Raw genomic sequence first — 12,415 nt, 5'->3', positions numbered from 1 at the left:
TTGGATCCAGCAACCACATCGACCTAGAAAGTAAACACTATGCAAGGAAAAAAAGTGTCGCATCATCCTTCTTTTGCACAGCTTTTGAACTTGAACTCCCTCCCGAAAGATCAGAACTACTGAGGACCATTTAAAATTCAGAAAACTTTGAAACACCTGGCTCTTCAGTTCTGAAGGGGAGGAAAACAACTGAACAACATCTACACACCAGAAAATGAGAAAACATACGGAAAGGAACCCCATGAAACCCGTGACTAACCAAACGCACCCAGCATGAACCGAAACCAACTGAAGGGACCTACCCATCAACACAACCCAAAGCACTAAACCATGCAAAATCCAGCAAGAAAAACCTACCAGAACAACTGGGAGTACAGCCATTAATGCGCTCCAGAAAAACCCAACACTCCAATTATCTGATCTCACACACCTTCCAGCATTTAGCCTACTAGCGTATGTTAACCATATGCGGCATGTAGCCTAACTGCGTAAACTAGCCACATTCTACACTCAGTCTGTATGTGTAGGTTAGCCACATTCTGCATCTGGTATAATAATATAGCTAAGCCTAATTACCCCCCCCCGAGACAGACACTATGTAACATCTGTAGCATGCAAGATTTGGCTCCCAGAGACAGATTGTTGGGATGGAAAATGCATCCCACTTGGATAAACTGTTGGGAGCAAGAAATGTATCACACCTAGATGGATTGTTTAGAGATAGGAAGTCTGTTGCACTGGGGTGGATTGCGGGGGGGGGGGGGTTGGAGATGCGTCACACTTGGAGGGACAGTTGGGGAAGTGCAGCACACTTGAATGGAGTGTGTGTTCAACTTGGATGGACAGTTATGAGCGGGCGATGTATCACACTTTTGCCAGGGATTGGGCGGGGGGCGTTGGGGAGAGAAATGCGCTGCACTGGATTGTTTGGGGGCAGAAACTGTACTGCAATTGGATGGAATATTGGGGACATGGAATGCATCTCATCTGGATGGATTGCTGGGGGTGGAAAAGGCATCGCACTTGTATGAACTGTTGAGGTAGGGAAACGTATCGCATTTGGAGGGATTGTTGGGTGTAGGAAATGTATTCCCACTAACTAACTGTTCTGAAAACTTCCCTTTCTGCATACACGCCCGCAAACTCTGAACTAAACGCAACCACTCCTCTACCACACCACACACTGCATGCACTTCACAACACCTAACATGAAAACAAACCACACACAATCGCACCTCAACACTGCCTGATGGCTACCGACCGAAAACGCGCCACTGCTCAGTGACTGGTTTCTCCGAACTGAAGTTGCCAACAACACATCAAAGCTCTCTTGCTAGTCTCCCTCTCAATCCAACTAACAAACCATGCAATCTTCCTTCCTTTGCGGACCCATCAGAGCGCCAAGACACCACGCAACTGGCAACAGTGCATGTGTTAGGGAGAATTCTCATTCAATGGCTAATTTCCCTTCCCTAGTGAGTCCCTCGGCAGCTTTGCTGGATTTCTGGAGTTGACTTTTTTCCACTTGGTAAGAGTGTGAGCTTTTCCCCCACTCTTACCTGTGTTTTGCCAAATGTATCTCATCTGTTTTTGTGATTGTAGACTCTGGAACACACCACTTCAGTAGCCCCACTTTTGTGTGTTATAGAGCACCTTCAGAGCAGTGACACAGGGTTGTCTTTTAGGCTTCCCACCGACTCCATTTCTGGGGCTGACTACTGTCCCCCAGAAAAGGGTAAAGTTGCCATTAACTTTGCATAGTCATTGAACCACAGATCCAGTACACCCCATCTTACATGGAGTATTGGAAAGGGTTAATCCCGAGCCCTTTCTATCTGTACCTCCTAGAGAATTCTTGTGCTCTTTTAACGTTTAGACTTGGCTGGTGGCAGTGGTGTCTACCCTAACTTTTCTACAGCGATTATACTATATAAACGTGGTATTGTTTTAGGCTATTTGATTAGCCTCGAACATAAACCTGCTTGACCAAATACTCTTTTGGCTCTGGTCTGGTTTATTCGCCATTTCTTTTTGTTAAAGTCCTTCTTGTGTTTTACCTTGGGCGGCAAAACAGGTTTACCTTCTTTGTTCGTCTTTTGGCGGGCTTCTGCCAAGAACTCCTCCTCTATGTGCCTGGGTGTCTAGGTGGGCTGAATGTGAGGGAGGGGTGTAGCCACCCCTTGCACAGGGTATCCCTAGAAACCCAAGTCGCACTTTGTCATGATTGGCTTAGGTGGTTGTCTGGGCTGGACAACCCCCCCTGCTGCGTGATTGACAGCCAGGCTGCGTGAATGGGGGATTTTCGCATAAAGGGCAGGACTCTTGGGCTGGAAGTCAGTCGCCACTGGAGCTACAAGGAACCGAAGAGAAGCAGAGAAGAAGATGGCTGCTGCAACTACCCCGTCCCGGTGAAGCCTTGCTGCAGTCCTGTGCGATCTACCCTTCGACGACCAGAAAAGATCCGGTCCGGGGTAGTCTTCCCTTGAGCCTGGTGGGGTCAACCAGCTTATCTTCCACAGCCAGAGGATCCTCTTCGTGGTCGAAATCGCTGCACACTGCTGTAGTGGTCCAGATAGCCATCTGAAGAGCCTCTCCTGTTTTTAAAGGAGCGCACCCTTTATTCGCTGTCGCTGCTGCTGGCTTCATCCCGGAGTGGTACAGGCCCCTCCAGACGTCTTCCTTCGCGTCTCCATGACCGAAGCACCAGGAACCGTGGGTCTGCATGGAACTACCAGGAACAACTGCATTGGCACCAGCTTCTTCCTTGAATAAGGTACTGTGTTCTGCTTCGAGGAACTAGGGTGAATCCCTTTTCTCCTCATCCAAGGCTTGCCCTTGTCTTCCCTCATAACTTTTGCTTCCTCTGTTGACAATAACCAAGTACTCCTTGCAACGTTGAATCTTGAACTGTCTGACTGTGTGATCCTCGACAACAGGGACCCGGTTCCACTAGACACTGGCTCCGGCCTATTGACTTTTGTATTTCTGTCAGCGTGTGTTCTCTGATTCTGTCTGACTTGACACAAGTATTGCCTATGATTTTTGCCCCCAACTCTCTCTGGTTAACTCAGGTGCTAAGTGTGTTTTTGCCCCGGTAACATTTATTTTCGCGGATACGCGTATCTTTCGTGAGACCGAACTGTCATTGCTGTCAAAAAGTGATCGCATATGTATTCCCGGTGACGTCTTTTGTTTCACAACACCGGTCCGTTAAAACATAGGGTACTTACCTTGAGTTATACTGTACCAAGTGAATTGGTTGTTTGTAGTGCATTTTACGTGTGGTATTGAATTAATAGAATTTTAGTGTTTTACAGAAGGTTTAAAAATAAATGTACTTATATTTTTTACCTGAAACCTTGAGTCAGTGTTTGCTTGAGTCACAGTAATTGTGGTCCCTTTGTGTAATCTCTGCTACTGCTCATATACCCTTGAGATAAGCCTGGCTGCTCCGCTACTGCTACCACTTTAACATAGTAGCACAGGCTTGTACCACCAAAGGTGAACTTGTATTACCACTTGTAGTCTTAATTGTGTGTAGTGGTCCCTAAGGGCACTGCACAGGATTCTGCCTAACAGTATGTGCGGGACAAAACCCATTAAAATTAACTCACTTCGATCCAGCATACCTGTGATGCAGTCCGTTGCCGTATTATCTGGCATTACACTGCCGCGCTTTCTGCCACGCTTTGCATTAATAACCCAGACCCCATGCACCACTCGCTCATCAAATTCTTAGCAGCTCCCTTCTTTGTAACTTTTACGTCAGTGTGTACAATGTTCACCCGATAGTCTGATTTCAAGCCTGCACACCTGTTTACCTCTTTGTGTCTGACATATATTTCTCCCAGCCCTTTGAAGTTGTTCAGTACACCACTTGTAGTCCTGTGTGTTTTGCAGATACTCTGCTTTTGTGCTCTTCTGTGACATTCTCCCAACTTTGAGATTTGCAACAAAATCCTCCGGGAAGACTCCTCTGATTTTTGCTGGCTTACGTTTATTTTTTTTTCCATTTATAAAGCGCACAAAAGGCCCTTGGGCATCGTGGTGCTGTTACAGAAGTCTTAGTTGCATAGGTGCTTACATAAAACATACATGGTGCCTAACCCCTTGTTGCAGGGTGGTAGAAGAATACAAATGCAAAAGTCAATTAGGCGGCAGATACATGTGCCTAAACCTACGTTGCAGGGCGGCAGCAGCACATAAATGCAATAGTCAGTTAGGTGGGCACTATCTGGCTTGGAGGAATGGGATATGGGGAGGGGGAGGAAGGAGAGGACTTCAGGGAGGGTGGGGGGCAGCAAGCAGGCCAGAAGTGGGCCTGGGGGGGGCACTCACACCAGCATCACGGGGGACCAGGCGGGTGGGGGACGCACACCGGCATCACTTTTTTCCCCTTTACTGCTCTCCCTTACCTAGTTAAAGTTTGGAGATCTTCAAAGCCACCGGCTAGCTCCTCGAGATCCTCTCTGCATGTTGTGGCATGTGGTTGGGGGACCAAGATACCCTGTATATGTTGTTGCCGCTTGAGGTTCTTCAAATACGTGTGCTTAATAGTTTGGTGTGGGGAAGCATCACATACTGGATGTTTCTGTTTCACGAATCTGTTAGCTTGGTGAATTCTTTTTTAGCTTTCAGAACCATGCTTGTGAGATCTGGTTAGCAGCTTATGCTGGCTTTTTTATAAGCACATTACCAGTTGTCCTGGCCACTCGCAAAAAATGTTATACTAGTCTATGTAGATGAGCACTTGTGCCACAGTTGGACTTCGGGGATATTCAGGGGGACAGTACGGGTCCTTTTGACATGTGCATATGTTCGATCAGGAAAAACTTGTGAACAGATGTTAATGCCAGTGTGCTTTTAATTGGCTTGTCCACAGACATTTCCGTTGTCTTAATGATGGCGGTCTCTGGCATCTCTTTAATCAGTATGTTGCTCATTTAGTGACTCTCGGTCCACAGCCTACGTTTCTGCTGCATTAAGAATGGTGGTAGGCCCGTGGACCTGGTCCAAGTTGCCATTAAGTTGTCTGCGGTAACCCATACTCTGCGCTCTGCTTCTGAGTTTTTGGATGCCAGCTCCCTGTATGCAGTACATTGCCACACTTGCGATTAACCGATTCCTGGTTTCTCCAATTCTTTGCAAGATATCGGGGGGGATGACGGGGGTTGGCATGGCTCCCTGTTTGTTCTCCCGGTCTTTCCCTCCAGCTGCTCCAGATTATCGATGTTCTGTGCTGGTCGAGCCTCAAGTGCTGCCTTTGCTGTTATGAATGAATCCCATTTTCTGCAGTTTCTTTGCTAATTAACACCTATATCTGAGCTTTTTAATTCATCGCTTTTTTAGTGTAAGTAACGGGAACTCTGCATCACACTCACAACTGCATGATGGTACCCCGCTACCTCTGAAACGTTCTTTTTGGTGGGTGAATTGATATCTCTGATTTCCCATTGCTCTCCTGCCTGCCTACCTATCTATATTTAGTATTGTATATTATGGGGAAGTTGTGAACTTCTTTTTTGTGAGTTCTGTTATTTCATTGTGTTGGCCAGCGGGTGAAAAGTGTGGAACTGATGGAATGGTGTTTGTGGCTTTAGGTATACATACTGACTACCAATTGCACCATAAAATGCCCCAAGGAGCCCTAATGGAGTTGATAATGTGACTTCACATGGGCGCTTTTTAAAATGTTTCCAGGCAGACTACGTCTGAGATGGATTCAGAATATGTGGGCGGAATCATATCAAATCATTTTGTTGCACATTGTACTGTCCTTTTGAGCAGTTTTATGACCTTGGCATTAGATCGCAGGTCTTCTATGGCCGCTACCTCTGCTATTATGTTGGATTCTGTTGTTTTCTGTGGAATGTTATCAATGTCATTTCGAGCAAGTCTCATTGATGCATGCAATGCATGATGGATTGACGGTGGAAAAAACATGCATTTTAGGCTGAACGTTTTACGGTATTCAGTTTTTCTCATCTTTTCTTTGCTAAAGAAACCAGTCAATCAGAGAAGCCTCCCGAAGTAGTAAAAGTGCATTTCCAGCATGAATGGGTTTAATGGATCGGTTTGTACGAATCCTAAACCTTAATTAAAAACTATGTGTGAGCAGGAGAGCAAATGTTTACAAGTTTCTGACTAGGTTGTCTGGCATTATTTACAGTTGTAATCGTTTTTGGCTTCTTTTGCGGAACTTGGTTCCCCAGTGTTGTCATGCCCCACATCCTCTACCTCTTCTTAGACTTCTCTTTTGATTCTTATGGCCTAAAAAGGGCTGCGTGTTGCTTTGGTAGAGATTGTGGATAAGCAGACAAGTTGTTCATAGGCATACTGGTACATCGAAGGGATGATGTGACGCTTTCTTTGGTGTTATCTTGTCCGTTGTCCTTTCAGCTGTGGATACACTTGGACACAACTTTAATCAGAGTGTACTTTTCAGAATTTGCCATGTTTAAAGTGACCCAGTTCGTCTTTTTGGATCACATTAGAGTAGCTCGGTCATATGCTGTAGCGTTTCAGGTTCTTTGTAGTGTTGACCACTCCATTTTCGCTTTACATTTGTTGAGTTGGAATTTTGTTAACAACATCATTTAGGATTCTCTTGGCCTCGTGTTGGTTGATTAAATATGCCGAAGCTTCTAGTGATAGTTTCCTGTAATATTTGCATACCGTGGTGAGTGCTGTACAAGGTTTTTATTTTATCTGTGATTGAATACATTTTGAATCAATTAACTGATATTTTCTACACAAAAGCCCTATTCATCGATTATTGGAAACAGTCTAAGGATTTTGTGATCTGAAAACGAATTGGCTTATGTGACATTTAGTGGAAATGCAGCCAAAGACTGTGGCCATTGCGTTATTCATGCCTCAAAAACAAGTGTGTTGCTAGTTTTACTATAAGTGAGAAGAAGAGTGAGTAATAAAAGACATGCTATGAGAAAGGTAAATTAGGTCAACAGTGCTAAGAGCTGTGCCATTAATCCCAAGAAAGTATGAAATCATTCTAAATTGCCCAAGCTAGCCTAATATGTCAGTATCGATGGTGCTTGTAAAACCCACAACTGATGACATCTGGATATAGTAAGTCAAAAGAACTATAAATACAAAGAGTAACAAGAATTCATAGTTAATAATTTGGCCTATGATTGGATATATCCATGAAGCCCTTTCCCTGGGATGAGTCCACTTCCCTTACTCTAAGGAGAGACACTTCATCAGGTTGCATTTTCTCAACAACTGGGTAGTGTCTTGCAGAGAAGCCTTTCACACTGAAGTTTACTCATTGCACCTTCAGAGTGTTTGGAATGCTCATTTATTAAGCACTTTTAGTAGAACATGGGGCTTCCAAACAAATGATCCGCTGTTCTGGGCCCCAAAACCATGCTTCCCATCTTACTTTATGCACCTACATGTTTGGGGAGTTGTTTAATCAAAATTACAGACAAGTCTATTTGCGCTTATGAGTTTGCCCCTTTAATGCAGCCTTACAACTTGGTCCTTCCTTTCCTCTCTCACTCTCTATCTGTGGTGTTCAGGGGTCTAACTTCTCTCCCTGGCTTTTCAACCAATACCTGGCACCCCTCGCCCACTGCATTGCTGCTCTCTGTTCCAAATTTCAATGCTATGCGGATGACACCCAGCTTGTTTTCAGGCTCCCCTCTGCCTTCTCCCTCTCTCTTCTCTGACCGTCACTGCAATCCAGGAGTGGTGTGCCGCCAATGACCTATGCCTTAACACTAGTAAGACACAGATCCTCCTCATCGGCGCACCTGCCTTTCCTGTCACTCTCTGGCCGGCCTCCATGGGCCCGCTTCCTACTCCCACCTCTGAGGCTAAGAACCTCGGGGTCATCTTTGACTCCATACTCTCCTGCTCTCCCCACATCTCTGTCTCTAAGAAGTCAAACTACCAGCTGCACCTCCTCAGAGGTAATCTTCCTTACCTCTCCTTCCCCCAGAAGCTCACTGTCTCCAGAGCTCTGGTCCTCTCTAGGCTGACCTAATGCAACAGTCACTTTATAAATCTGCCTGCTTCTACTGTCCGCCCTCCACAACTCATCCAGAACAGGACTGCAAGACTTTTCCTTGGCCTCAAGCCCAGGGATCGTATCTCTCCAGCCCTGAAATCTCTACATTGGCCCTCAGCGGCTGCAAGGATTAAGTTCAAGAGTCTCTTCATTGTCCACAAGGCCTTCTGGGGCCTGGGCCCACTATACCTTCAACTCTCCCTTCAGAAATTCCGTCCTACTCAAGTTCTTCGCTCCTCCACCTCCAACTCCCTCAGGCTCAGTCGCTTCTCCAAGCAACGAGTTGGCGGTAGATCTCTAGCTTCAGCTGGGGCCTCCCTCTGGAATAGTCTCCCTGCCTCTCTGAAACTTGAGGAAAACCATCCTTGGTTCCGGAAACACCTCAAGACCTTCCTCTTTGCTTATGCTTTCTCTCTTCCTCTCCCCTGCTGATCTGTCTGCTATTGCAACTGGGCACCTGGTTACCCTCTGAAATCGAGCCCAGGTCCCTGCCCACCCAGCTGCATACCTCTATTGCAGACTGGCAACCCTTGCACTTGAGTCTGTATCTGAAACCCAACAGTCCCCTTACCTGCACTTATTGACACCCGTTGTCCGCGCTTAAATCTTGCACTTACCACCTGCTGGCCGCACTACTGATTGTTGTCTTGATCACTTGTCAGCACCTTCCACTCCTCCCCTTCCCCCGGCACTTTTTCCCCCCCTTCCCTGCACTTGCGCAATCTCAATGTCACTGGGCCTAGTAAGACTGTTGTCTTGTCCCCCCTTGTACTCCTCCCTTGTCTCGTCTCGCCTTGAAACACGTGTGTATAGGCGCCCTATAAATAAAATATCATATACAACTGTTTCTTAACCATGTAGTTAACATTGTTAGTGTTTAGTCTTAGAGCACCTTTGTACAGTCTACAACAAGAACTAACAGCTCTTTCGTTGCGGTGTAAATATGTATGGAGAGGAAGCATTCATCATTCCATAGATCTTTTTCCATCATTGTCATTATGTCCCCTGGGAGATGGGGAAGGCCACGTACTTTATTTGTTTAAATAAGTTGACTTAGGGGTGGGCGGGACGGCTCCCCTGACTAACTGTTGCCCATGGAGGCTCATCCTCTTTTCTCCCTTATACACTCACTGCTGCTTCTTTTTTTCCACTCTCGTATGCTTGCATTTATTTGGGGCTTCTAACTAGGGTGCCTGTTCCTCCTCACAGCAAATACAAGCACATTCCTGCAGCAGAAGCTCAACGATTCTCCTGACAGCTGCCCGTTTTAATGTTCGGTCGCAATGACGGCATGTATATAATCCACCTTTGTGTTGTCGATCATTTTCTTGGTAAACACCATGTCGGGTGGAAGTCGCATACCCTGAAAGACTATTAGATCGCTTGGCCCATCTTGCGTACAGTACAAATAGGTGTCATTTTTAAAAAGCAAAATCTGTCTAAAGGGAAGTTCTTCTCGAACAAAAAACATGTGACTGTTGTACGATGGAAGCAAAGCCCATTTCCAAGTTCATTCGCAATGTTTTTTATTGCATTAGATAGTTTGTTTAAATAGTGTCGAACTAGTCCAATGCTGTTAAGATTGATTGTCCTTTACATAAATCACAAAGCATAAAGTAGAAGGAAATGTAAAGTTGCAATTGTGTCGCGATTGTCTGATGCTAATCTACTTCTTCCCAATCAGTTTATTTTTCTTCCGGTTTGTTACTGGATTATATGTCGAATTAGTCTGCTTTATGCACTTTGTCCGTATGCTATCAGTGTCTTATTGAATATGTTCCATACCATCATACATTGCACATTAATTAAAATGCAATGTACCCTGGCAGTCACTCCCAGCATCTGTGTATCGAAACCTATTTGACACCTGAATTAGTGAAGGCGACGTAATTCCTTAACCTGCATATATTGTTAGTCTGTGTGTTTAAAGTAATTCCACTTTTAGCACGTGATTACTTGATATAATTAGCTTTTCATTGTCTGGTTAATTTCCGTTACCTTTCCGTTTCCTTTTGCTGTTCTTGCTTTGTTGTGGTCTTGTACTAATGTTCTTTCTCTGTAGTTGTATCCGTTAAACCTGTTATCTGTTTTTGTAAACTATAGTAAGTTTTCTTTTCTATCCCATTCTGTTGATTGCAATTTTGAACGCTGAATAAGTGCCACTTTTGTGAAATGTTGCATGAACATGTATTGGTTTAATTACAAACTAAAAAGAAATGTACAGTAAACTAAGTCGTTTGATTTGGCTTTGAAATTAAATCTTCCTACTTATGCTTTTGCCAGTCTTCAACCACTGAATAAATGTTTTGTCCTGTCTATTAATGTCGTTTCATGTTTGTGTGCGCCCTGATGCCTAAGGCATCCCGGCACTATACACAAGTAAATAAATAAAATAAACTAATATATTTAAATATTAAATGTTGTACATTTTGATGATCACTCCATGAAACGATGTTTCTGTGATTAGGAGACAGCTCTTTCAATGGAGTATGAAAAACTGTATTTTAACCATAAGGATCTTGATGCAAGGTTATTTTTTGATGATGATGAAACGATGAAGCCTAATATTCACGGATGGTAAGTTCTTTTTATAAGTATTTTAAACTAAAATGAAATGCTCAGTACTTTATATGATCAGCGATGTAGGGTAGATTTACCGCTGTAAAATGTTTCCTCTTGTGTGAGATTGCAGAAGAAAATATTTTCTTTGCTGGTGCCAACATACAGATAAAGGTCGAAGCAAAGTTTAAATAAAACTGCGGAACACAAAAAAAGCAACCCCAACTATATTAAAATACTGTTCTGAGTGAGAATACATTCTATAGAACGGGCTATTTGAGCCATGTTCATTCTTAGTAGAGGGGCTCCCACACATTTTATATATTATCTTTAAGGCATAAACATTTTGCTTACTCAGCATAATTTGTATATACAAGTTTGGAGTGTTAAAGAGAACATATCAATTATCGAATTAGCACAATGCAAACATTATTTTTTAAAATGTGTTTATATATAATTTGCATGTTTTTTTTAATGTGTATTCAATTTTGTGTTTGTGTGCTTTTTCGAAAAAGGAATAAAGTTGATTTTATCTAGCCCATCCCATACTAAAATGAATCCGTGTCTGTTGATCTAATAGCAACGTAATTTGATCAGGACTACACAATGTGGTCAAGCAGTAAAGCTGGGATTTCAGCCCATAAATTTCAGTTTACAGTTTCGGCAGCAGACCACATTTACACCCACCCCTACTTTAGTTCTAGAACCCACGTACAGTGTTTACCGCATAATTGCCTTTCAAATGTTAAAATAGTAATCTCTGTTTAACACAGCTGAATTTGTATATTTCCTGATGAAATAACCTGGATGTGTATTAAAAAAAAAGCTTTACAGAAACTTGAGGTAAACCATTAGGTTTCACTTTAAAAAATGGGTCAAAGGGCACAACCAAGAATGCATATCTGCCAATGATTACAAGTTCGTCTATGAAATAAAAATGTATTTCTGCTCTTTTCTATAGTACAATGTCAAATGCAAGGAAGGCAAAAAATAATTTTTATGTTAAAATCGCTAGACAGATTTGCCATTAATAAGTCCCTTAAAATGTGATAAACCTATAGATTGCTTCTGTATATCAATGGAGGGAAAGGTCTGCCAAATGTGCAAAATAATTGGATATCTTAAGCAAGGAACTTGCTCTCAGGATATTTGTGAAAGTACTTTCACAAAAAGCCTGTCATCGGAGTTTGAGGGGAAAAACAAACCCTTAACCCGTAATCTGGGTTAATAGGGTCCTAATATAAATATTAAAATGGACAGGTGAAAGCAGGCCCCCACACATGTCCCCCAGCACCCCCACCCCCCAGCGGTGCAGGGCACCTGTCAGCAGGTCCCCGCTCATGTCCCCCAGCACCCCCACCCCCCAGAAGTGCAGGGCACTTGCCAGCAGGCCCCCACTCATGTCCCCCAGCACTCCTACCCCCCCAGCAGTGCAGGGCACCTGCCAGCAGGCCCCCACTCATGTCCTACTCCTGTCCCACTCATGTCCCCCAGCACCTCCACCCCCCAGCAGTGCAGGGCACCTGCCAGCAGGCCTCCACACATGTCCCCCAGCACCCCACCCCCCCAGCAGTCAGGGGCACCTGCCAGCAGGCCCCCACACATGTCCCGCAGCACCCCCACCCCCCAGCAGTGAGGAGCACCTGCCAGCAGGCCCCCCACTCATGTCCCCCAGCCCCTCCACCCCCCAGCATTGACGGGCACCTGCCAGCAGGCCCCGACACATGTACCCCAGCACCCCCACCCCCCAGCAGTGCAGGGCACCTGCCAGCAGGCCCCCACACATGTCCCCCAGCCAACACGTCATCACAATCCAGATCC

General features: G+C 44.6%; 1 protein-coding gene across 3 annotated transcripts in view; it reads left to right on the top strand.

Annotated features, from left to right (window-relative positions):
* RB1 (RB transcriptional corepressor 1) overlaps positions 1-12,415 on the top strand; it is a 2,466,185-nt gene that overhangs the window by 516,789 nt on the left and 1,936,981 nt on the right. For all 3 annotated transcript variants that reach the window (XM_069639386.1, XM_069639387.1, XM_069639388.1), the window contains exon 10: positions 10,503-10,612. In XM_069639386.1, the coding sequence (XP_069495487.1) occupies positions 10,503-10,612 (110 nt within the window). The remainder of the gene's footprint in view (positions 1-10,502; positions 10,613-12,415) is intronic.

The sequence above is a fragment of the Ambystoma mexicanum genome, chromosome 7q (assembly GCF_040938575.1).
Source record: "Ambystoma mexicanum isolate Mex_15411 chromosome 7q, UKY_AmexF1_1, whole genome shotgun sequence".
Lineage (NCBI taxonomy): Eukaryota > Metazoa > Chordata > Amphibia > Caudata > Ambystomatidae > Ambystoma > Ambystoma mexicanum.
The sequence above is the reverse complement of the archived record's forward strand: the minus strand, read 5'-3'. Positions and strand labels throughout refer to the sequence as shown.